We start from the raw sequence: 26,426 nt of genomic DNA on the forward strand, positions 1-26,426 counted from the left end.
TTGAGATGGATAAGCCACATTGACTATACCAAAGGTGATGCAGGTTGTATGCAGAAAGTTTAAAGTGTTGTGTATTCCTTTCTCTGTTTGTGAAACGTTTCCCCATGCTCCTTGTTGAGGTACCATGCTCCTTCCTGGTGGCTTTTTCTTCCTTACAATACGTCATGGGCTTCGAAGGGACACAACTTACAAAGAGAGTTTAAAACTGTCCTTGGAATGTTTCTCTCTGCCTTCCTGGAAATCTTTTCTCATGATGTAGGCTGGTGTACAGTGCATGTTTTGTGAGTCATGAATCAGAGAGGCAGACGATATAGCTTGCTTATCAGAGCAGGTTGAATTGATCAGGGCTGGTACTATTGGCCTGGGAGAGAATGCTGTCATTCGTTTGTCCAATCTGCCAAATGATCTGGAAGATTTTACAGAGAGAGTGCTATGATTTGCATTCTATACAGTGTCCTTGTATCCAAAGCACTACAAGAGGTGGGATCACTGCTTCTCATTTTAACCATGTGCTTGGTTCCAGCTTTGAGCTTTTGGTCTTTGAACATGCATCTCTTCTGATGACCAGAAGCTGTTCACTGGAGTTGGTGGCGAATGTTGTCACTCAGTGTCTTCCTTTATTGAAAGAATGGAGCACAACATTTGGGATTTCACCTGATCATAATAACTTTTCAGTGTCATCATCATTCTAAGGCTTTTAAATTGTGCCATTTGTAAAGATTGGCTTTAAAGCTAATTTATAGTTCTGCAACTATGTCATAAAATTTGGAGATGCGTCAACAGGATTTCAGTACCCAGGTAATATTTCATCAAATAAAGTAATTTGGAGTCCTGGAGATTTACCACAACTCTCCCATGATGGCCAATAAGCCTTCCTGGGTGAGCTCCAGTTGGATTATATCCCTTTAAATCTTTCATATCTATGTAACAGTCCAAATGTCTTTTAAGCATTATAACTTCACCTGCCTCTACCGTTTTCTTTGGTGGCCCATTCCATAAACGCACCACCCCATGTGAAAACCTTGCCCCTCAGATCCTCTTTTAATCTTTCCTCTCCCACTTAATTATCTTAAACCAGAGCTGCCATTTCTCCTGACACACTGTGAGTGTCCGGAGTTGGTTTATAAATTTGGACTTTCTGGGAGAAGCAGATCTCAATGCTGGATTGTCTCTATGTTCTGCTAGCAACATCAGGCAGTAAAGTGTTGGCTAATTTTTCACATATTATTTGTTATTACTGCATTTATAGTAATCCAAATAAATATCAAGAGGGCTATGTGTGATCATCTCACCGGTGGACGGGAAACAAAAGAAACTCTACTATCCTCGAATCAAATTACTCTTCAGAGCTAACAAGCCCTTAAAAGAAAATCTGGGTTCATGAACCCGATGAACCCAATTGATTTCTGTAGTCACTGTGAGTTAACTCCTTTATATTTCTCAAGAATTTCTTTTCTAGATGGGTATCCAAAAAATGAAATTGAGTATCGCTGGAAGCACAATTCTGTTGAGGTTGCTGACCAGAGGCATTGGAGACTTTACCAGTTTGCATTTGTTGGATTGAGAAACATCACTGAAGTAATGCATACACAGTCTGGTAAGGAAGGGAATTGTGCAACAATGCTTCTGTAAAACTGTTCAGTTTTTAAACCTTTTACTTCATCCAAGAGCAGAAATGGTCAGATTGGTAAATCAGTATTACACACATTACCTTGTCATTTTTCTTTATTGGGATGGTATTATCTTTTTCCCTTTGAGTGACATCTAAAAGGATGTTTTGAATTAATCAAGAGTGAAATAAAAAGTTGTAAAGCAGGTGCAGTGGTTTCATTGTTTCCAGTCATAAGGAGAAACAGGGGATGATGGTGTGGCATTGTTGCCTAACTTTCCTTTTATTTGACTTCAGTGGAAAGCCAAACTAGGATAGACAGAGAGTGAGCATGAAAACCTCAGCTGCCTGCTTTGTTCCTGTACCGAAAGTAAAAATTCCTCACAGACTAAGTACAAGACAGTAAGGATTAGATATTATATATTATGACATTAATTTACATTTTCAGTGCACCACTATTTTCACCTGTCAAGCAGATGTAACTGCAGGTATTTCATTCCTTCACTTTTGGTGGGAAGGCCAGCATCTATTGTGCATTTCAAGAGGCATGCAATGCTTTTTTTTAGAGTTAGGCCAGGCCAGATTAGGATGGCAGCTATCCTTTCTTAGGTGAACTAAAGGGATTTTAATGACATTTCAATTGTTCCTTGGTTACCATTATGGAGATCAGATTTATACTTTAGATTTACTTTATTACTCAAATTCAAATTCCCCAGCTGTCATGTGAGATTCATCTTCATGTCTCCAGATTAACTATAACAATTCAAGTTGATCAGATGATTAAATAGTTTAAGTCACATTGGGACAATGACCTGTGATTTTACAGGAAGGAAACCATTACAAAAAATGAATAATGCCTGCATACTTAGTGACAGTGATAGCAAATCCCAGTGGCCAGTAATGCACAGGTACTTCCGTCTGTTGTGCCAAGTATTTTGCCAGGTCTCTGGTGAGCCGCTAAGGAGATAGTCCTCGAACATGATTGATCTGATAGCATGTTATTCTCACTCTCTGACAGTGAACCACTGGATACTGGCTCTATGGATTAACAAAGGCAGTAAAATAGTAGTCAGTTTATAGAATTTACCTTAGTGTTATATTTGCAACTTTACTAATTAAAAGAAGGAAATCAGTAAAGATCAGAAAACCAGGTTGTTAAGCTTGTTTAAAGACTGACTAATTGACAGATATGTTGTTTAAAGTGCCTATCGGGATCGGAAACAGATAAATATAAAAGTTGCATTGAAAAATATTTGAATATAACTCATCTTCAGGAAACTGTTTTATATATTTAATATTGAGGATGCTCTTAAACACAATCTGGAATATCCATGTAAAAGAACATTGGCCTAATGTTTGGATTTGCCGGTATAATGGCAAAAATGCACTAGTAGGTCCGAATATTGTTGCACTCATTAAAACTCATGAGATTCCAATATGAAATGGCCCAGAGTTTGCACTTACATTTGTCTCAAAAAGACCAATGTTCACCGTTATTGGGTAAAATTGACAGGAATGCTAGCTATCAACAATTATGCAGTTACAAGTGGAAACCGCAAGTTGTAACCATTCATACTGCTCTTCCACAGATTTGGCTATGCTACCCTTGCAGTTGCAATGAACACAGAACTTGTGCTGAGACTGCACAATATGACATTAGTTTTTGTCGCAACTAATTCCATTTTAACTGTTAACTTCATTTATAACTGCTATTGAACCTTTCTCGTGCACTGAACTGATTTCATGAGTATGGAGTTTCATTCACTATTTGTTTCTTCCATGTTTCTTTATGACCTCAAGGGAGGATATTTCAGCCCATTGAGTTCTTGCACTTCATTACCCCACTAATTTTCCCTGTAACCTATTCTCTCTACAGTACTATCAACTGTATCTATACTGTACCAGTCTTGTGATGATTTATGGTCATGCATTTATCATCCAGCTTGGAAAGGGGAGGAAACTGGAGCATCGGGAGAAAACCCACATGGTCACCAGAAGAAAATGCACACTCCACACACACACATAAACAGACATTAGTGACTCTGCAATGCCTTCTTCCCTCACAGCCATAAACAAATACTTTAAAATTTATTTATGGTAGTTTAGGTGTTCTGCTAATCACATATTACTATGCTGTTAAATTATTTACATGCAAGTTGAATCCCCAACCTTTTGTTTCACTGCTTTGTGAATTCTTCAGTTGAATGATGGTTGCAGGAAATTGCCAATACCCAATGAAAGTTGCTACAATCAAAGTCAACTCAGTGCTCCTGAGCCTGCTAAATCTTTGTGAGTAACTGTTTTTGGATCACCGTCAAATGCAACCCCATCATCACTGATTGCAAAATCTGGGTCACTGCTTATTGAGGATGATTTCATTTTAAGGCTATGTTAGGACGTCTGTGCTCTAAATAGGTCTTTAAAAAAAATACAGTCCGTTCATCAGCCGGTTTATGCAGATGATCCCTTGACATTGCTATATTCTGAAAAGCAGCGAATGCAGCTTATCATGTGGTTGAGAAAACTGTGATCAATTTTAATGAGAAGATGGTCAAGTAGATATTGGAAAAACAATTCGTTTTTATTGACTCATATTAAAAATGGTGTTATTTTAATTAACTAAAATGTGATTTAATTTTTTACTTTACAGGAGACTATGTCATCATGACAATATTCTTTGATCTAAGTAGAAGAATGGGCTACTTCACTATTCAGACCTACATACCTTGCTCACTTACAGTTGTCTTGTCATGGGTTTCATTTTGGATCAATAAAGAGGCTGTGCCAGCAAGAACATCATTAGGTACGAACTGGCTTCGAATAGATTTCTGATTTTTAGTGTTAAAGTGTTGAACTATTTTTAAAGGAGCTGATTTGCATTTATGCTTTTATTAACACTGACCACAAGATATTTTTCAAATAGTTTTGGGCAAAATTCAGCCATTCAGTTGTATCCAACCGTTAAAAAGAAAACAATAAGGAATGAACCCAGACAGACAACCTGACATCACCTAGGAATTGGAAATGACAACGGCATAACCAGCCCTGTCAACCCTCAAAGTCCTCCTCACTAACATCTGGAGACTTGTGCCAAAGTTGGGAGAACTGTCGTACAGATTACTCAAGCAACAAGACTGGCTCGGTAATACCACCACAGACCGAGCTGGACATAGCTACTAGACTGGGACTACAGCGGGCGGTGAGGGAACCAACAAGAGGGAAAACACACACTTGACCTCATTCTCACCAACCTGCCTGCCGCGGAAGCATCTGTCCGTGACAGTATTGGTAGAAGTGACCACCACACAGTATTTGTGGAGACTAAATTCCATCTCCACATTGAAGAAACTCTCCACCGCGTTGTGTGACACTACCACCATTTTCAATGGGATAGACTTTGAATAGATCTAGCAGCCCAAGACTGGGCATCTATGAGGCGCTGTGGGCCATCAGTAGCAGCAGAATGTACTCAACTACAATCAATAGCCTCATGGCACAGCTCATCCCCCACTTTAACATTACCATCAGGCCAGGGGATCAACCCTGGTTCAATAAAGAGTGCAGGAGGGCATGCCGAGAACAACGCCAGGCATACCTCAATATGAAGTGTCACCCTGGTGAAGCCACGATACAGGACTACTTGCATGTCAAACACCATAAGCAACAAGTAATAGAGAGAGCTGAGTGGTCCCACAACCAACAGGTCAGATCTAAGCTCTGTACTCCCGCCACGTCCAGCCGTTAATGATGGTGGACAATCAAACAGCTCACTGGAGGATGAGGCTCCACAAATATCCCCATCCTCAATGATAGAGGAGCCCAGCATGCCTGTTCAAACATAAGGCTGAGGCATTTGCAACAACCTTCAGTCAGAAGTGCCGAATAGATGATCCACCTCGGCCTCCTCCAGAAGTCCCATCATCCCAGATGTCAGTATGCAGTCGATCCGATTCACTCCACATGATATCAAGAAATGGCTGAAAGCACTGGAGACTGTGAAGGCTTTGGGCTCAGGCAAAATCCTGGCAATAGTCCCAAAGACTTGTGCTCCAAAACTTGCCACCACACTAGCCAAGCTGTTCCAGTACTGTACAGCTATAACACTGGCATCAACCCAGCAATGCGGAAAATTGCCCAGGTATGTCCTGTACACAAGAAACAGGACAAGTCCAACCCAGCCAATCACCGCCCTATCAGCCTACTCTCAATCATTAGCAAAGTAATGGAAGGGGTCATCAACAGTGCTATCATACAGCACCTACTCAGCAATAACCTGCTTAGATTTAGGTTCCACCAAGGCCACTCAAATCCTGACCTCATCACCTCCTTGGTCCAAACATGGACCAAAGAGCTAAGTACCAGAGATGAGGTGAAAGTGTTAACCCTCGACATCAAGGCAGCATTTGACCAAGAATGGCATCAAGATGCCCTAGCTAAAATGGAGTCAATGGGAATTAGGGGGAAAATCCTCCGCTGGTGGGAATCAGACCTGACACAAAAGAGGATGGTTGCGGTGGTTGGAGGTCAATCATCTCATCCTCATGACATCACTGCAGGAGTTCCTGAGGGAACTGTCCTAGACCAACCATCTTCAGCTGCTTCATCAATGATCTTCCTTCCGTCATAAGGTCAGAAGTGGGGATGTTCACAGTTGACTGCACAAAGCTCTGCACCATTCATGACTCCTCAGATAGTGAAGCAGTTCACACCCAAATGCAGCAGGACCTGGACAATATTTAGGTTTGGGTTGACAAGTGACAAGTAGCATTCGAGTCAAGCAAGTGCCAGGCAATAACCATATCTAACAAGAGGGGCTCTAACCATTGTCCCTTGACATTCAGTGGCACCACCATCACTGAATCCCCTACTATCAACATTCTGGGGGTTACCATTGACAGGAAACTGAACTAGTCTAGCCATATGAACACCATGGCTACCGGAACAGGTCAACGGCTAGGAATCCTGCGGTGTATAGCTCACCTCCTGACTCCCCAAAACCTGTCCACCTTCTACAAGCTCAGGAGTGTAATGGAATACTTGCCACGCGCCTGGATGAGTTCAGATCCATCAATACTCAAGAAGCTTGTACAAGGCAAACCACTTGATTGGTACCCCTTTTGCAAGCATCCAGTGCCTCCGCCATCGACGAACAGTTGCAGCAGTGTGTACTATCTGCAAGCTGCACTGCATCAACACACCAAAGTTCCTAAGGCATACCGTTCAGACCCATGACCAACACCATCCAGAAGGACGAGAACAGCAGATACCTGGGAACACCAGCACTTGGAAATGCCCCTCCAAGTCACTCCCCATCTTGACTTGGAAACATATCGCTGTTCCTTCATTGTTATTGGGTAAAAATCATGGAATTTCCCCCTAACAGCACTGTGGGTGCACCTACACATCAGGGACTGCAGCGGTTCAAGACGGCAGCTCATCACCAACTTCTCAAGGGCAACTAGGAATGCGGAATAAATGCTGGCTTAGCTGGTGATGCCCACATCCCGTAAATAAACAAATAAATTTAAAAAATCTGTTGTAATTATTTAAAGAAATAAGAAGCAGGATAGATAAAGGAGAATTGGCTGATGATATGTACCTGGATTTTCAGGAGGCCTTTTAGCAGGGGCCACACATGAGGCTGCTTAACAAGCTATGAGTCCATGAATTTGCAGGAAAGATTCGAGGATGGATAAAACAGTGGCTGATTGGCAGGATGCAAAGAGTAGGAATAAACGGGACTTTTCTGGTGGCTGCTGGTGACTAGTGGTGTTCTACAGGAGTCTGTGTTGAGACTGATTCTTTTTATGTTATATGCCAATGACTTGGATGACAGAATTCATGGCTTTGTTGCAAAGTTTACAAATGATATGAAGATAGGTGGAGGAACAGGGGGTTTTGAGGAAGTAGAGAGACGACAAAAGGACTTAGACTGATTAGGAGAATGGCAAAGAAGTGGCAGATGGAATACAGTGTTGAGAAGTGTTTGGTCATACACTTTGTTAGAAGAAATGAAAGGGTAGAACATTTTCTAAATGAAGATAAAATATAAAAAAAACTGAGGCACAAAGGGACCTTGGAATCCTTGTGCAGGATTTCATTAAGGTTAGTATGTACCAAGACATCTGGCAGCTCACCTTTCCCCTTCAGAATGTTGTGGGTACGATCCGATATATCCTTGACCCTGGCACCTGGGAGGCAACATACCATCTGCGTTTCTCTATTGTGTCCACAGACTCTCCTATTTACTCCTCTAATCTCCTACCACCACTGCATTCCTCTTGTGTCCCCTTTCCTTCTGAGTCTGTGCTGGACTCAGAGCCAGCGATCCGGTTGCTCTCTGAGGAGCTGCAGCTCAGTGCATTTGGTGTAGGTGTAGTTATCCGGGAAGCTGGAGACCCTCCCAGCATTCTCTCATCTCATGCAAAGGACGAAACACAGCCCCTGGAACCACTCTCACTGAAGTAGCTATAGACTTACAGATGAAGAATGAGCAAGAAAAGGCTTACCAGATACGGACATCGCCCAAACCTGTTATCGCCAAGCCCGTTGAGCCAAAGCCAAAAGTCTCCTCACTCTAACACTGCCCCACTCCAACAATAGTCGCACTGCTTGCTCCTGCATTATTTTTACTTGACCTTGCTAATGAATCCTGAACTCTGATTAGCTGCTGTTCAAGCTCTGAGAAAACGGCTATGAAGTGCTGATTTTTAAAGCTTTCTCCTCAACCTGGGTGAAGGCACCATTACTTCAAGCTCTACTTGTGTAGAGGGATTGTTGGTGCAGTAACGTTGGAACAGATATGGAAACCAATCACAATACTGCTGCCAATAAACTCTAACAATCTGCACTGATACTATTCATTTGTAGTGTCTGTGTGGAGTTTGAATGTTCTCTCTGGCTGTGTAGGTTTTCTTTATATGTTCAGTTTTTCTCCCACATCTGAGATGGGCAGATAGATTGGTTGCTTCAAATTGCCCTAAATAGACTAGGTAGCAAGAGAATCACAAATGAATGATAGACATTAGAAAGATAATAGATTTCAAGTAAAGACGCATGGGTTGAACTTAATGGGGATGCTCTGGCTTTTAGAGCAAACTACATACAAACTAGCAAAACAAACGTGTTTTATTTTTCTTTAATGTGTTTCCTCTACTTTCTGTCAGAGCCTATGGATTGGTACTGTCAGTCAGCCATTGAAGAGATTAGTCTACTGCCATGCATAACTATTTCTGCCTGAATTTTATAGTCTTAAATATGTGATATATTGGTCTAGATTTCATTTTATGACATGTCCACTATATACAGTGTTCAATGCAGAAACGCAGAAAACAGAAATGTTAGAAGTAAAATAGGAAGATGGTGAGAAAAATCCTTCAGTTCCAATTCACTACAGTTCCATAAAAAAATTAACCCAAAAATTTGGAGTGGCAAGGGAATCCCTACTTATCATTATTTTGCTCTCCAGGACACAATTTTGATGCTTTCTTTGGAAACAGGAAGAACTGTAACTTGTGATAAACAGTTTAACGCTTTAAGATTAGGAAGCTGAAATGGTGGAGCCTCTATTACCTCTGGTCAGGTAATCACAAATATTCTTTGGGATGATTGCAGATTTCAGTTTTAGCCCTCTTAAAAGCAATTCTCTTTCATTTATATAGCACATTGCATGATGTCATGATATACCCAAGTGTTTATGGTGAAATAGTTTGTAGTTATTGTAGTAATGCAGGACTCTCAAGATGCCTTAATTCATTGCCTTGCTGAATGAATTTTGTCACACCCAAGTGCGTTTTCTTTTAGGTTAATATTTTGTTTGAGTGTGGCAGGGAATGTTGACTGTGTCCAGCTCAGATGCCCTCAGTTCCATATCCAGCTGCTGGCCATTGCAATTGTGGATAATAGCAGCTCGGGTTCACATTCTTGTGTTCCCCAATGTTAACTGTTATTTGTTGGCAGGTAATTTGCAGCAGAAGGATTTGAGATAACTAACAGGGAACACTGAAAATATTTGAATGGATTTTGTTTTCTGATTTAGAACCAGCTTGTTTTGTAAAATGAATGCAAAAGCTTTCTGTACTCCATAGAATTAATAATACTTTTCACGTTTTGCAGGTATTACTACAGTTCTAACTATGACAACACTCAGTACGATTTCCAGAAAGTCATTGCCAAAGGTGTCCTATGTGACTGCTATGGATCTCTTTGTGTCTGTTTGTTTCCTGTTCGTTTTCGCCGCCCTCATGGAGTATGGGACCCTACATTATTTTGGCAGCAATAGAAAAAACACGAAAAAGAAGAAGCCACAATCCAAACCAGCAGTAAGTTCTCTTTTCACAGAGAAAAATATGTGTTGCTATGGAGTTTCAATCCAATATCAAATTGTGATATGTTATAAAGTACTGTCATGTGGAAGTGCACTTCAGAGCCAATAATGTATTACCGCATGACATGTTTTTGCAATATCCTTTTGCCGATCATTTAAGTGGGGTTTCAAGCCTCAATGTTCAAACAAGGAGCTGACTCTTCCTTTGGATCAGTTTGAAATATCCATTTTGTTCCCTCAGTCATATCTCCAGCCAAGAGGGAAATTAAAGTAAAATAATTCTCTCTCTAGTCATGGATGATATTCATTTCTCAAGCAACCCATTCTTCTTCTTGTGCCTGCTCAGGAAAGTCATTGATTCTTCTGCTAGTAAGCACAATGGATATTAGTAATAGCAGGGTCATCAATCAGAAAAACTCCGAGTTTCAAGATGTGGATTTCCTGCTGTAACTCAAATAAGCCTTAAATAGAAATTAGAGATCGCATCTCCTGAGATATATTGTGAAATTGGTCAAATATTTGTGAAAAATTGTGCTATGAAATGCAGCTCACAAATTAATACAAGGCATCTAATGTGTGACTGGGTCATCCGTCTTCCACCTTCCCCAAAGCAGCTCCAAAACCTATACAAAAATGAACGCTGGTCAAGAGGCAGTGATCACAGTGATTGCTGGTCTCGATTACAAATGATTCAAAACTAAAATGTTGCAGTGATGAGAATTACAATCAATTATTTACTATTACACTGTCTATTAAATATTGAGGTTGGAAGATGCTTGTGAAAGTGTAGGCCCTTTTATTGCAGTTTCATTCCAAAGCCTGCATGTTGTGAATATTTTTTCTTATTACTATTAACATTTGTGTTGCTTTCTTGAATTCTACAAATTTTATAACCACTAGGACCTTGGGGTACGTCACCTCTGTCCATTTCTTCCAGCAATGGCAATGTTCAATTGTGAGGACACGAGGGCATTCCAAAAATTCAAGGTTGTGTACATTAACCTCCAAAACTGATGGCTGCAAGTTATTCAGCCTTACTTTCTTCAAGTCCCTGCAACCTGCATGGAACCCTAACTTAGTAGAGACGTGGTGAAAAGAGAGCAGATTAAAATGATTCAATCATTTTATTTTGGAGATACATCATGGAATAGACCCTTGCAGCCATTCGAGCAGCATTGCCCCAGCAACCCCTGACAACCCCAATATAACCCTGACCTAATCATGGGACAATTTATTATGACCAATTAACCTATCCAGTATGTCTTCGAACTGTGGGAGGAAACCAGAGAACCCAGAGAAAACCCATGCATTCCATGGGGAGGACGTACAGAGATTCCTTACAGAGAATGCTGGGATTGATCTCTGAACCATGGTGCCCAAATCATGTCATTTATTTGACAGTTCTAATGAAGCATTAATGGAGTCCGTATGGTCCTAATGTCGTCAATCTTTGCTGCAATCTCTGTTCTAGTCACTTTCAATATTTTTATTAGTTCCTACATAGAAGAGAATACAAAGTACAAGAAAGTATATATAAAGGTCGGAAAAAACAACTACCAATTACATTATATCTATTCATAATAACAATCTCATTACTCCGTATTCATGTAGGTTAGTCAAAGTTATATTGAAATATATCCCCCCATCCCTCCCCACTGATCTCCCTCCTGGCACTTATCCGTGTAAGCGGAACAAGTGCTACACATGCCCTTACCACCATTCAGGGCCCCAAACAGTCCTTCCAGGTGAGGCAACACTTCACCGGTGAGTCGACTGGGGTGATATACTGCGTCTGGTGCTCCCGATGTGGCCTTTTATATATTGGCGAGACCCAACGCAGACTGGGAGACCGCTTTGCTGAACATCTACGCTCTATCCACCAGAGAAAGCAGGATCTCCCAGTGGCCACACATTTTAATTCCACATCCTGTTCCCATTCTGACATGTCTATCCATGGCCTTCTCTACTGTAAAGATGAAGCCACACTCAGGTTGGAGGAACAACACCTTATATTCCGTCTGGGTAGCCTCCAACCTGATGGTATGAACATCGACTTCTCTAACTTCTGCTAAAGCCCCACCTCCCCCTCGTACCCCATCTGTTACTTATTTTTATGCACACATTCTTTCTCTCACTCCCCTTTTTCTCCCTCTGTCCCTCTGAATATACCCCTTGCCCATCCTCTGGGTCCCCCCCCTGTCTTTCTTCCCAGACCTCCTGTCCCATGATCCTCTCGTATCCCCTTTTGCCTATCACCTGTCCAGCTCTTGGCTCTATCCCTCCCCCTCCTGTCTTCTCCTATCATTTTGGATCTCCCCCTCCCCCTCCAACTTTCAAATCCCTTACTCACTCTTCCTTCAGTTAGTCCTGACGAAGGGTCTCGGCCTGAAACGTCGACTGCACCTCTTCCTACAGATGCTGCCTGGCCTGCTGCGTTCACCAGCAACTTTGATGTGTATATTGAAATATACTAATTTATTACAAAAGAAGAATCTAACCCCTACCAAGACCGAAGCTATTTATTAAGGAGAAAAAAAAGTAAAATACCTTCTCGTATAATAAAAATTAGTAATAGCCAACATCTAAATTTAAACAATGAATTGAGGGTTTTGAAAGTTTTGAAAATAATTCAGAAAGGGTCCCCACAATGTTTGAAAGTCTTGATGAGATTCAGAAATTGAACAATGAATCTTCTCTAAATCTTTTCTTTCTTTTTCAATCTTTTTAATAGTTTCATAATAATAAACATAACATAGTATTGATACAAAGTTATTGGGACTACATTGTTGTAATTGACATAGTTAAATTTCAGCCCAGTTGACACTTAAATGTTAAAACTCCCAATCATACAGGGTACAGATGAACGATATAGAACAATGAAAAATATCTCTCAAAAAATTATGAAAAAGAAAAAAAAGTAAAAATATAACCCCCCTTCAAAAAAAAACTAACCTAAACAGTGTAAATCAACTAAACTAAAAAAAAAGACATGGGCTGTTATGTAACATCATAAAAAAAGGAACCATTAGTGTCGACGACTCTGTTCCTCTCAACAAATATTACAAAGAAATAGAATAAGTTTGGAAAAGGTCAAATTACATCATATGAAAATGTTGAATGAATGGCCTCCAAGTCTTTTCGAATTTAATAGAGGGATCATAAACAATACTTCTATTTTTTTTTCCAAATTTAAACGCAGCATAGTTTGAGAGATCCAATGAAATGTGTTAGGAGGATTAATCTCTTTCCAATTCAGCAAAATGGATCTTCTAGCCATTAATGTAAGAAATGCAATTATCCGACGACCTGAAGAAGTTAAATGACTTGATTCTATCATTGGTAACTCAAAAATGGCAGTAATTGGATGAGGTTGTAAATCAATATTCAAAACAGTTGAGATAATATCAAAAATATCTTTCCAATATTTTTTCAACAAAGGACATGACCAAAACATATGAATTAAAGAAGCTATCTCAGAGTGACATCTATCACATATAGGATTTATATAAGAATAATAACAAGATAATTTACCTTTAGACGTATGAGCCCTATGCACTACTTTAAACTGTATCAATGCATGTTTAGCACATATAGAGGATGAATTAACCAATTGAAGAATTTTTTCCCATTTTTCAATCAGTAAATAATCTTAAATTCTCTTTCCCAATCAGTCTTAATTTTATTAGATTACATCAGGACAAGTTTTCATAACTGTATTATAAATAATTGCTATAACACCTTTCTGAAAAGGATGTAAGTCTACACTTTTTTCCTAAATATGCATTGAATATAAATTCGGAAAGTTAGGAGAAACAGTATTTTAAAAATTTCTAACTTGCAAATATCTAAAAAAGTGATATCTAGGCAGATTATATTTATTAGATAATTGTTCAAAGGACATAAAACTACTATCCGAAAATAAATTACAAAATCATACTATACCTTTAGATTTTTTGTATTATGAAGACACGTAGTCCTCTTTTATTGTCATTTAGTAATGCATGCATTAAGAAATGATACAATATTTCCTCCGGTATGATATCACAAAACACAGGACAGAGCAAGACTGAAAAACTGACAAAACCACATAATTATAACATATAGTTACAACAGTGCACAATACCATAACTTGATGAAGAAGTCCATGAGCACAGTAAAGTTCAAAGTCTCTCAAATGTCCCACATCTCACGCAGATGGGAGAAGGAAGAAAAACTCTCCCTGCCATGCCGACCACAATCCAACTCTGAGTCATCCGAAAACTTCGAGCTCTGATCAGCTCTCCGCCAGCGAGTACTGAGCGCTATCTCTGTCGAACGATTCAACCTCCTTCTCGGTCGCCAAAATCAGGCAGGGCCGGGGATTTTGAGGCCTACCCTCCGAAAGATTCCCGACCATGCAGTAACGACAGCAACGAACGGGCGTTTCAGAAATTTCTCCAGATGTTCCTTTGTGCTTTCACGTCCATTCTCCATCAAATCAGAATTGTCCACGGCCCCTATTTAACAGATACGATATCAGTTTTCACCGGTGGGCTGCGCACGCACAGGCGCGTCGCCATCTTCTCCTCCCGCCTTTTTATAAATTTTCCAATCCAGATGTGCTTGATCCATAGTAGAGATGCAAGATTCAAGATTCAAAAAACTTTATTGTCATTCTAACCGTACATCAGCTCTGCAGGGCAGAATGAGACAGCATTTCCCAAGAGCAGTGCAATCATAACGTAACAAACGCAAGACTAAATAATAAACATAACAATAAATAGTAAAACACAACAGCCACACGTCAGTTAAAATCAAGTTATAAGTGTCCAGTGCAAGTTAAAAGTGTCCAAAGCAGGGTCAGGTAGAGCAGCTATTTAGCAGTCTGACTGCCTGTGGGAGGAAGCTGTTTAGTAGCCTTGTGGTTTTAGTTTTGATGCTCCTGTAACGTTTGCCTAATGGCAGAAGAACAAACAGTTCATGGAGAGGGTGTAAGAGGTCTTTAATTATGTACTGTGTCTTCTGGAGGCATCGACTCTGAAAGAGGTCTTGGACAGAAGGTAGGGAGACCCCAATAACCTTCTCTGCTCCCCTAACCACCCTATGCAAGGCTTTTTTGTCAACAGCACTGCAGCTGGAGTACCAGGTTGTGATGCAAAAGGTCAACATACTCTCAACCATGCCTCTGTAGAATGTAGTTAAGGTGTTAGTGGGGAGCGATGCTTGTTTAAGCTTCCTCAGAAAGTGCAATCTCTGCTGGGCTCGTTTCACAATCCCAGTGGTGTTCCTGGACCAGGTGAGATTGTCCGAGATCTGCACCCCAAAGAACTTGATGTTTTCCACTCTCTCCACTGTGAAGCCGCTGATGCTGAGGGGTGTATGCTCAGGTTGAGACCGTCTGAAATCGAAGATCATCTCCTTGGTTTTGGTGACATTAAGCATCAAGTTGTTATCACTGCACCAGCTCTCTAGGTGTTTGACCTCCTCCCTGTACATTGTTTCACCATTTTTGCTGATGAGCCCCACCACTGTGGTATCATCAGCAAATTTAATGATCAGGTTCTCTTAATGAAGCTTCTCCATTATTGCATCTGTCATAGTGGAGAGATATATCTGAATAAAAATGAGATAGTTTATCTTTAGTCATATGGACTCTATGTACCACCTTAAATTGTATGAAGGAATGGTGAGCACATAGCGATGACGTATTAACCCGCTTAAAAATTTCATTCCGAGTTTCCTCAGATACTGATGTCTGTAAATCTTGTTCCCAGAGATTCTTAATTTTGTCTAATGGAACATTCCTCGTCTCCAGTAACATACCATAAATATTAGATATTGAACCATTACAAAAAGGTGTCAAATTAAAAATTACTTCTAGTAAGTTTTTATCTGAGCTTATAGGAAATGTGCATAATTGAGATCTTAGAAAGTCTCTGATTTGTAGATATCTAAAATAGTGAGTTTTGGGTAGGCTATATTTAGCTGACAATTGCTCAAATGAAAAAAAGATTTCCTCCAACAAACAGATCCCAAGAAAATTTAATACCCAACCTGTACCATTCTTTAAAAACTAAATCAGTCATGGAGGGTTTAAAACAATTAGAATAGATGGGACTAGAAACGGAAAATCTCAATAAACCATAATGTTTTCTAAATAGTATCCAGATTCTCAGAGTATGTTTAACTATTAAATTATCAGTTAGTTTACTTACAAATAAAGGAAGTGAGGGTCCAAGAAGAGAAATAATAGAAAATTTATTAACAGAATTAGCTTCTAAAGAAAACCATACTGGACAGTCTACACAATCAATATAATATAGCCAAAACGTAAGATATCGTATATTAACTGCCTAGTAATAAAGTCTAAAATTAGGTAAGGCTAAACCTCCAGACTTTTTAGGTTTTTGAAGATGAACTTTATTTAAATGAGGATGTTTATTTTTCCATATATAGGAGGATAAAGTAGATTCAAGAGAGTCAAAAAAGGATTTAGGAATAAAAAGGGGTAAAGCCTGAAAAAGATATATAAATTTAAGTAGAATATTCATTTTAATAGAATTAATTCATCTAATCAATTATATTGAAAGAGGTGACTAATTTAATAATATCTTTTTTTACATGGCTCAATAAAGCAAGAAAGTTTTCTTTAAACAGGTGTTTGTAACTCTTAGTGATTGTTACACCCAAATAAGTAAATTGATTTCTTACAATTTTAAAAGGGAGATTAGTATTAACTGATACCAAATTATTTAAAGGAAATAATTCACTCTTATGTGGGTTCAATTTATATCCTGAAAACTGGCTAAAACGGGAGAGTAAAGAAAGTACACAAGGTAACGAGGTCTCAACATTAGGGATAAAAAGCAATATATCATCAGCGTAAAGCAAGATTTTGTTGGTGATGCCTCTCCTTAAAGTACCAGAGAAATCATTAGATTCTCAAAAAGCAATGGCAAGGGGTTCTAAAGCTAAACCAAAATGCAAAGGGCTCAACGGACAGCCTTGTCTAGTTCCGCGGTGAAGTTTAAATTGTTTGCAATTTTGAAAATTAGTAAGAACCTGGGCAGAAGGAAATAAATAATTTAATCCATTGAATAAAATCTGGTCCAAAATTAAATTTTTCTAAGGTTTTAAATAAATAATTCCATTCAACATGATCGAAGGCCTTCTCTGCATCTAAGGATATCACACGTTCTGACATCTCCTGAGAAGGAGAGTAAGTAACATTTAATACACAACATATATTAAAATGGGAATGTCAGTTTTTAATAAATCCAGTCTGATCATCAGAAATAATAGAAGGTAAAATATTTTCAATCCTACGAGCCAGAACTTTAGAAAGAATTTTACTATCTACATTAAGTAATGAAATTGGCCTATATGAAGAGCATTCAGTTGGAGCCTTGTTCTATTATAGGATAAGCAAAATAGAAGCTTCATAAAAATATTGAGGCAAACTACCCAATTTGAAAGAATCCAAAAAGACTAAGTGTAATCGCGGTATAATTAATGAAGAAAAAGCCTTAAAAAATTCTCCAGAAAACCCAACTGGACCCGAAGCCTTCCCCAAGTGTAATGAATGTATAGCCTTGGCAATTTCCTCTTAAGAAATGGGTTGCTCCATCTGTTTGCAGTTATCTGCAGAAAGTGTAGGGATATTTAATTGATCTAGAAAATTATTCATTACAGTATTATCTTTAGGGGAATCAGAACTATAAAGTTTAGAATAGAATTCTCTAAAAGTATCATTAATTTCAGAGTAATCAGTCGTCCTATCACCATTAGTTTTGCAAATTTCTTTAATTTGTCGTTTAACTACAGAAGTTTTTAATTGGTTGGCCCATGCTTCACCTGATTTATCTCCGTGAATGTAAAATTGAGTTTTATCTTTAAGAAGTTTAGTTTCAATTGGATATGTTAACAGAAGATCATATTTAGTTTTAACTTCAATACGTCTTTTGTATAAAACAGGATCTGGAGCTGTAGCATATTTTTGATCTAATTGTTTTAATTGATTGGCTAATTCAATTCTTTCTTTATTAGCTTTATTCTTAACACTCGCAGTATAAGAAATAATTTGTCCTCTAATATAGGCCTTGAAAGTATCCCATACAATAAGAGTAGGAGTTTCTTCCTTTTTATTCTCATCAAAAAACAAAATAATATGCTTCTCTAGAAATATTAAAAATTCCTTATCAGATAACGAAGTTGTATTAAAATGCCAAAATCTGTTGGTTTGAAGAAGAACAGGGAGTTTTAAAGATAAAAATATAGGAGCATGGTCTGAAACAGCAATCTCTTTATATTCACAGGAATGAACTGATGAGATCATTTGACTATCGATAAAAAAAAATCAATCCTGGAATACGTACGATGAACATGGGAAAAAAAACAAATATTCCCTATCTAAAGGATATAAAAAATGCCAAACATCAACTAAACCGCACTTCAATAAAAAGGATTGAGTAAACAAAGCTGATTTATTGAGGGACGCTGGTTTAGAAGATGATCGGTCTAAAATTGGGTCTAGCCAACAGTTAAAATCTCCTCCCATCACCAAAGAATAAAGATTCAGATCTGGTAAAAATGAAAAAAAAGCGTTCAAAGAATCCTGGGTCATCTATATTTGGGGCATACACATTGGCAAATTATCTAGTTATCTAGTTTATTATTATCTAGTTTACCTGAAACTATAACAAAATGTCCATTTGTATCAGACAGTACTTGATGTTGGACAAAGGAAAGTATATTATCTATAAAAATTGAAACTCTAAATTTGGCTTGAAAAGAAGAGTGAAAACAATGTCCATTCCAACGGCTAAAAAAGGTAGATTATCACATTTGCGTATGTGAGTTTCTTGTTTAAAAATAATAGGGACCTTAAATTTCTTAATATAAGTAAAAATCTTGTCATGTTTAACTGGGTAATTTAACTCTTACACGTTAAAACTGAGTAAATTAATAGTTTGGTCCATTTTGAATATTGTTTAAAGGAAGGGTTAAAATGTAAATTAAAAACCAAGCCATAAGCCTTGAAAAATGGTAACCAAGCAACAAGTTGGCTAAAAATTCGAGAACAGCTTCTGGGAAAGAAAAACATAACCCCGCCCACCTCCCAAACAAATAAAACCGACCAATAGAAAATTGGCATCTATGAACTACGGACAACCCCCCCAAAAAACCTGGTGATCGCTCCAATTAGTTTCAAGGTTATTTATATTCCAACCTAGGCTAAACAATACCCAAACAAGAGATTCAATTCTTGTATATCAAAAATACAGTATTAAAAACATGAAATTAGTTACAAAGGTTTACCAAAAGTAAAATATACAATTATTCATACGGATAGACATTAAACATTAATCTTATATGTTCATGGAAAAACGGACTAAGCAATTAGCCTTCAAATATAGAAAATTTTTGTGCTTCAGCATTCAAACAAAACCATTCGAAGGATCCATCTTAAATGAGATTCTCAGTCAAGCTGGGTAGCCAAGGGACGGATTAAAACCCTTGTAAAAGAATTTCCAACAGAGCTTGTTTAAACTTAGCACATTCCTGCATAACCTCAAGCAAATAATCTTTGAGAATCTTAATATTCCACCCTATAACCAATCTTGCCCCTTCGACGGGATTTGTAAATTAAAAGTTTCTCATTTAATCTTGCGTCTTCATGTAAGGAGAAACTAAACTGTTAGCCTTCGGATTTAACCTTCAGATTTTAAAAATTTTTGTGCTTCAACAGTGGAGCGGAACCATTTGAAAGAACCGTTTTTAAGTGTGATTCTGAGTCAGGCTGGGTAGCAAAGGGAAGGCTTGAAACCCATATTAAAAAGCTCGGACATAACTTCTTTGAACTTAACATATTCCTGCATAACTTCAGATGAATAATTTTCAACAATTCTAATCTTGCGACCATTATAGTTAATCATGCCTCTTCGATGAGATCTGTGAATTAAGAGTTCCTTTGTTTAAATTCCTGAAAACATATTATTACTGATCTTGGTCTCTGAGCATTAGGAGGTCTAAACGCAGGAGATCTGTGAACTCGATCGATCATAGGCACAGACGTCAAAATCTCCGGAAATAATTCTGGCAAAAAGTTTGTTAAAAACTCCGTAGGATGGTTACCTTCAATTAATTTTTCGAGACCCAGAACCCATAGGTTGTTCCTTCTACTTCTATTTTCTAGGTCGATAATCTTCCGTCTTAACTTTTCATTGGACTTTGATTGCTTTTCACAAAGCTTCTGTAATTCATCCACTTCCGTTTCCAGAGCCGACAAATTTTCCTCATTATTTTAACACGTTTATCGTGTTCATTAAGAGTTTGTTGAATAGAGTCCAATTTGCCATCTATTTGTTTATATTCAGTGCTGAATTGTTGAAACTTCCCAGAGGCTTCTCGTGTTTTTTAATTTGCAGCAATTCCATAATAGAATCCAAAGAGACAGGAAAATCATCGTTTTTAGTACCTCTGACACTTCTTCCAGCCATAATGAAAGAATATCACACGTACAAAAGAAGTTTCAAGACAGGTTGGAAATAGTAAGATAAATAAAGATAATTAAGATAATTAAAGTTGGATTGCTGTTACTCCATCAGCCACCACCAGGAAACCTCTGTTCCCGTCAATACTATATTCCTTTCCCTGACAAGTTTTGTGTACTTTTGACCCTGAGATGAACTTTGGTCTACATCATCAGGAAGATTACCTACGGTATCTTCATCTTTATAGCATAATTCAACTCCATTATTCTTTAGTTTACTTGCTGCTGAAACACTCATCAATGACCCTTTTTTTACCTACAGGCATACCAATTCCAGTACACTTCTGGCGAATCTCCCATTTTTTTATTTCTCTGTGAAAGCAAAGACATTCAGTTGTTTGCAGCCTGTGTCCTATTTTGCACCATACATTTCTCATAATTCCTTTGTCAGATCTTTGCCTCGTCTGCTATCTAACAATGCATTGTACCAATGAATTGCAGCATCTTTGAATAAGGTGTCCAATTTAGTTCTTAACCTACATTTCGGGTATTATTTATTTACAATTCATTTTTATTATTTTTTGTTTTTTTTTGTATTTGCACAGTTTTGCACATTGGTTGTTTGTCAGTCTTTATTTTTGTGTAGTTTTTCATTGACTCTACTGTTTTTCTTTGCTTTACTGCGATTCCCTGCATAAAAAATGTATCTCGGGGTAGTATATGGTGACCTATACATACTTTGATAATAAGTTTCCCTCATCATCCCAAAATGCAAAAATCATCCCAAAATACAAAATGCCATTTGTATAGATGGACTGCTGATTGTTATTTAGAGAGCTGACAGGACACTTCTGTGCAGTATCACCTTATGAATGCAACTCCATGAATCTAACTTTACAGATAATTCAAATGACCTCATTTAAGCTCCTATCTGGATTATATGATCCAAGTCCTAATGATCTCCTGTGTTTTGTTGACATTGCAACAAAATTCAAAGATTTTGAACAAATATTCCGAAGACATTTTGCTCTGTTCCATCACTCTCAACATAGATTTGTGACATTTATGAAATTCACCATGTTAGAAAATTTAATGCCAACAATCAATTTTTCTGCATCTGCAGCCTTGTGCAACTACATTTTAAGATGCACAGTATGATAAATCAGAAAGTACACAATTAATTTGACTATCTCCTAATTTTATGCCTGAAAGAACATTTGAAGATATATTTGGATAGGTTAAAATGTAAACTCTGTATCAAATTTAATCATCAATTCCTAATTCAGACTGAAACATTTGCAAATATTTCCCCTTCAAAATCTCTTCAAAAATCATGGCATGTTATGTAATACAACACATTGTGATATGAACAATGCTGATACTCTGCAAGCAGAGTTGTGTTTGAAGCCAGATTCCTGTGCGAGTTACTGATGACAGGACAAATATTTCTCCTGAGAGATTGGGAGAAAAGTGAAGGGCAAAATGTTCAGAAACATTTCCGAGTAGCTCCAGGAGGAGCCTGGCACCAGTCTATGTTCCAACTCCAAACAGGACCATTGATGCAGTTACTGCCAAAAAGAACAACTTAGAAATTCTCCCAAATGATGGCCAAGATGGTCCAAAACCCACATTTATGTCTGGCATGATTTTTCATTTCACTGATCTGAAAACTTCCGTTATTCATCTGCAATACAACCAGATTTTAATTATGTGTTCCCTCCCATCCCCACCATCGAAACTGTGCTTTGTAAAGGACATCCCCACTTCCTTCTCTGTTCTTCTTTGATAGTCTGAATCCATTAATATTTTTTAAGTGCTCTGTTATCACATCTCTTAAAATAAGCCTGAGAACTTTCCCTATTATGCTTTATGGGTAATTTTTGAATTGGCAGTGAAGAACTATAGGAGTGCTACCTGGAATAATGCCAGTGTTTCAACAATTTGTTACTTTATATTAATGACTTGGTTGAAGGATTGTAACCTATAGAGGCCAAATATGCTGATGACACAAAGCTACGCGAGTCTGCAAGTTGTGAGGAGAACATAAAAGGCCTGCAAACAGATATGGATAGGTATGTGACTGGGCAAGAGGTTGGCAGATGGAATGTGGAACATATGAGTTTATCTACTTTGGAAGGAAGAATGAAAAAGTAAAATATTACTGAAATGGAGTGAGATTACAAAATATTCTTTTACAAAGGAGCCTAAAGGTTGTAGCATATGCAATACAATACGTTTGCATGCAGGTACAGGGAATAATTAGGAAGAAAAATAGATTTTTCATTGCTGGGGTGTGGAGATATTTTGATGACTTCAGCGATAACTTGTAAAATAGCACCTGATGTATTGTGGATAGTGTTGTTCTCCACATCTGAAGAAGGCTATTTCTCTGTTGGAAGAAACACTGGAAACATTCTTATACTATTTTCCTGAAGTGTCAATTGAGATTGGACCATATTCATTGGCATATAGAAGAATGAGATGTAATGTTATGAAAGGGACTAGTAATGTTGATGTTGCGAAGGAAATTTTTTTTCTGGTGGGCACACCAATTTAAGACAGAGACAAGGAGAAATTTATTTTCTCCGAAGTTTTAAAATCACTAAAATTGTCTTCCTTAGCGAGTTGTGGAGGCAGTCATGGCGAAAAAGCAGGGAGGTGTCGTAGAGGGTAGGGCTGGGTCAGCCATGATATTCGTCCTCCCCTCCCTCACCTTCCTACTCTAACTCCTCATTATTTTTTCTCCAGTCTTGATGAAGTGTCTTGGCCTGGAACTTCAACTGTACTTTTTTCCATAGATGCTGCCTGGCCTGCTGAGTTCCTCCAGCATTTTGTGTGTGTGTTGCTTGGATTTCCAGCATCTGCAGATTTTCTCTTGTTTATAATATTATCAAATAGGCTCAAGAGCCTATTGACCTATTCCTGTTGCCGTTTCTTATTTTCATTTATACAGAACAGGCAAGGAAATTTATCGTCATCACAGACTTCCCAAATGGCAGATATTTAATATTACCCCTTACCTGCCTAATAACCTCCTATCATGAGTAGCTAGCTATAACTTTATGACCTCTTTGCAAAAAAGCATTCCCCTTGTAGTCTGGGAATGACCCCTTGGGAGCATGACTCCTTATCATAGTTATCCTCCCCACAAAGTTCCCATCTACTCAGCCCACTTCCTTATTTGATGTTCCACCTTCCTGTCCTATCATAATTCTATCATCTGCAACCATTTGTTCCCTCCACTTATCACGTCCCAGCCTTTATCCCTATTTCTCCTTTTCCCTTCTCCATCTGCCTTATCGCCACTCCTCACCTAGATCCACCTATAGGCTGCCAGCTTTTGCTACACTTTTTTATACTCACTATCACTCTTAATATCTTTCAATCCTGATGAAGATCCTGACCTGAAACATTTACTGTCCACTTCCCTCTTCAGATGCTGCTTGACCTGTTGGGTTCATTCAGCACCTTGTTTGTTGCTTTGGGAGCACTCACTGCTTCATGCTTGAACTCTTGTGGAGAATCTTCCATTCTTCCCCAATCATTAAGCAGAAAATTCCCCTTGTAGTTGAAAGATTGTAGCTTGTGTTGTGCTAGATGCTGAGATCATCATTGCTAGGCCAAATGCTAGCAGCCATAAGAACTTGCAATATATTAAATAGATGTTCCGATGATTACACAGGGGAAACATAATTATATGAAGCTGTTCTGAGAACTTTACAATTGATAACTTCAGTATCAGTGAAACATTAAAAAACAATATTAATGATATGCTTAAGTGCTTTACCACCATTAACTGTAGCAAAGAGTTCATATATCTTCATCACCTACCACCCCACCAGCCTCCGCGTCCAACACATAATTCTCTGTAACTTCCACCACCTCCAATGGGACACCATCACCAAGTACACCTTTCCCTCTCCCCCACTTTCTGCTTTCCACAGGGATCGCTCCCTTTGCGACTCCCTTGTCCATTCAGCCCTCCCCACTGATCTCCATCCTGGCACTTATTCTTGAAAACGGAACAAGTGCCACACCTGCCCCTATACCTCCTCCCTCACTACCATTCAGGGCCCCAAGCAGTCCTTCCAGGTGAGGCGACACTTCACCTGTGAGTCTGTTGCGGCATCCATTGTATCCGGTGCTCCTGGTGTGGCCTCTTGTTTATCGGTGAGACCCGACATATTTTGGGAGACTGCTTCACTGAGCACATATGCTCCATTCTCCAGAAAAACTGGGATCTTCCAGTGGCAACCCATTTCAATTCCAATCCCCATTCCCATTCCAACAATATCCATCTGTGGCTTCCTCTAATGTCATAATGAGGCCACACTCAGTTCGGAGGAGCATCACCTTATATTCCATCTGCATAGCCTCCAACCTAATTGCATGAACGTTGATCTCTCGAACTTCTGGTAATGCCCCCCACCCCGTTCGCCTCCTTCTCTAACCTCAATCCCCTTTTCCCTCTCTCACCTTATCTTGTTGCCTGCCCATCTCCTCCATCTGGTGCTCCTCCCCTTGTGTCCCTCTTCCATGGCCCTCTGTTCTCTCCTATTAGATTGACCCTTCTCCAGCTGAGTATCTCTTTCACAAGCAACTTCCCAACCCTTTATTTCACCCTTCCCCTCCTGGTTTCACCTGTCACCTTGTGTTTCTTCCTCTCCTCCTCTCACCTTCTGACGCTGGCTCCTCAAACTTTCTTCTCCAGTCTCAACCATAACATTGACTGTACTCTTTTTCATACATCCTGGTGAGTTCCTCCAGTATTTTGCTTGTGTTGCTTGGATTTCCAGCATCTGCAGATTTTCTCTTGTTCGTATGTCTTCATCTCCCAGTGGTCTTTTAATAAAGATTAACAGAGTAGACTGGTAAAAAAAGTTGCCTGTGGTTTAAATTGCCAATATTAAACATCAGAGCAGCAAGGACTGGCAGATGAAGTAAAAAAATGATAGCGGTTTAAACATTTTACCACCATGATTAGATGACAAAGTTTAAAAAGAAATTTCAAGTGTGACAAAATATTAATGTAATCTAAGTTGTTCATACTCTTAGAAATGTAAGTCCCTAATGACTTTGACAAATTACTGCAACCAATATAAATAAATCAATTTTTTTCCACAAATTTGTCATTCATATTTGCAATGCATTGTTGTAAAGGTCATCCCATCATTTAGTAGGGGTTTATCTATGAATAAAAGATTGGGACTGATGCCAGATGGCCTGCAATTTAAATACATACAGGTCCTCTTCCAAGTATGAATTTAGTCACTGCTACAGTATATTAACCACTATAGAATTCAAAATCTTGCAAAAATAAAACAAGATCAATTAATACATTATTTTTGATATATTTGCAGAAATCACCTGCCATTAATGTTCGCCCAGGATCAACATTAATTCAGGTGAACAACATTGCACATCTACAAGAACATGATGACTACGGCTATGAGTGCTTGGATGGCAAAGACTGTAGCAGTTTCTTCTGCTGCTTCGAGGAATGCCGTACAGGAGCATGGAGGCAGGGCCGAATACATATCCGTATTACCAAAATTGATTCTTACTCTAGAATATTCTTCCCAACAGCATTTGGTCTGTTCAATCTGGTTTATTGGATTGCGTATCTTTACCTGTAAAAATAACATTCAGTAGCATAAGCAGAGGATGAATAAATCGGCAGTGGTAGAATTTTAGCCTATATATTGTTTAATTGTGTTGAAGTCATAAAAATGAAATACTATTTCACACTTTCCTAAGAAGAAAAATAATGTGAAAAAAATCAATTTTTATCATTATTATGTTTGAATTAGTTGACATGCTGCTAAGTATGCAACTTACTTTGAATTCTTGTGCCATATACATAAATCATGCACATTTTCAAATATTGATATTTTTCAAAATGTACATTTGATAAAATACAAACATTTATATTCATTTTAACACATGCATTTTTGTCATATGGCAGACAGCTGATTGATAGGTGACCCACATTGCATCTTGGACAAATCAACACAATCAGT

At 38.5% G+C, this 26,426-nt stretch overlaps 1 protein-coding gene across 2 annotated transcripts in view; it reads left to right on the forward strand.

Moving 5' to 3' along the window:
• Positions 1-26,042, forward strand: part of LOC140194610 (gamma-aminobutyric acid receptor subunit gamma-1-like) — a 37,558-nt gene extending 11,516 nt beyond the window's left edge. The window contains exons 3-6 of one of the 2 annotated variants that reach the window (XM_072251848.1): positions 1,460-1,597; positions 4,260-4,412; positions 9,725-9,930; positions 25,767-26,042. In XM_072251848.1, the coding sequence (XP_072107949.1) occupies positions 1,460-1,597; positions 4,260-4,412; positions 9,725-9,930; positions 25,767-26,042 (773 nt within the window). The remainder of the gene's footprint in view (positions 1-1,459; positions 1,598-4,259; positions 4,413-9,724; positions 9,931-25,766) is intronic. The other variant, XM_072251849.1, reaches the window with a different exon arrangement.
• Positions 26,043-26,426: the final 384 nt, after the last annotated feature.

This window comes from Mobula birostris, chromosome 3 (assembly GCF_030028105.1).
Source record: "Mobula birostris isolate sMobBir1 chromosome 3, sMobBir1.hap1, whole genome shotgun sequence".
NCBI lineage: Eukaryota > Metazoa > Chordata > Chondrichthyes > Myliobatiformes > Myliobatidae > Mobula > Mobula birostris.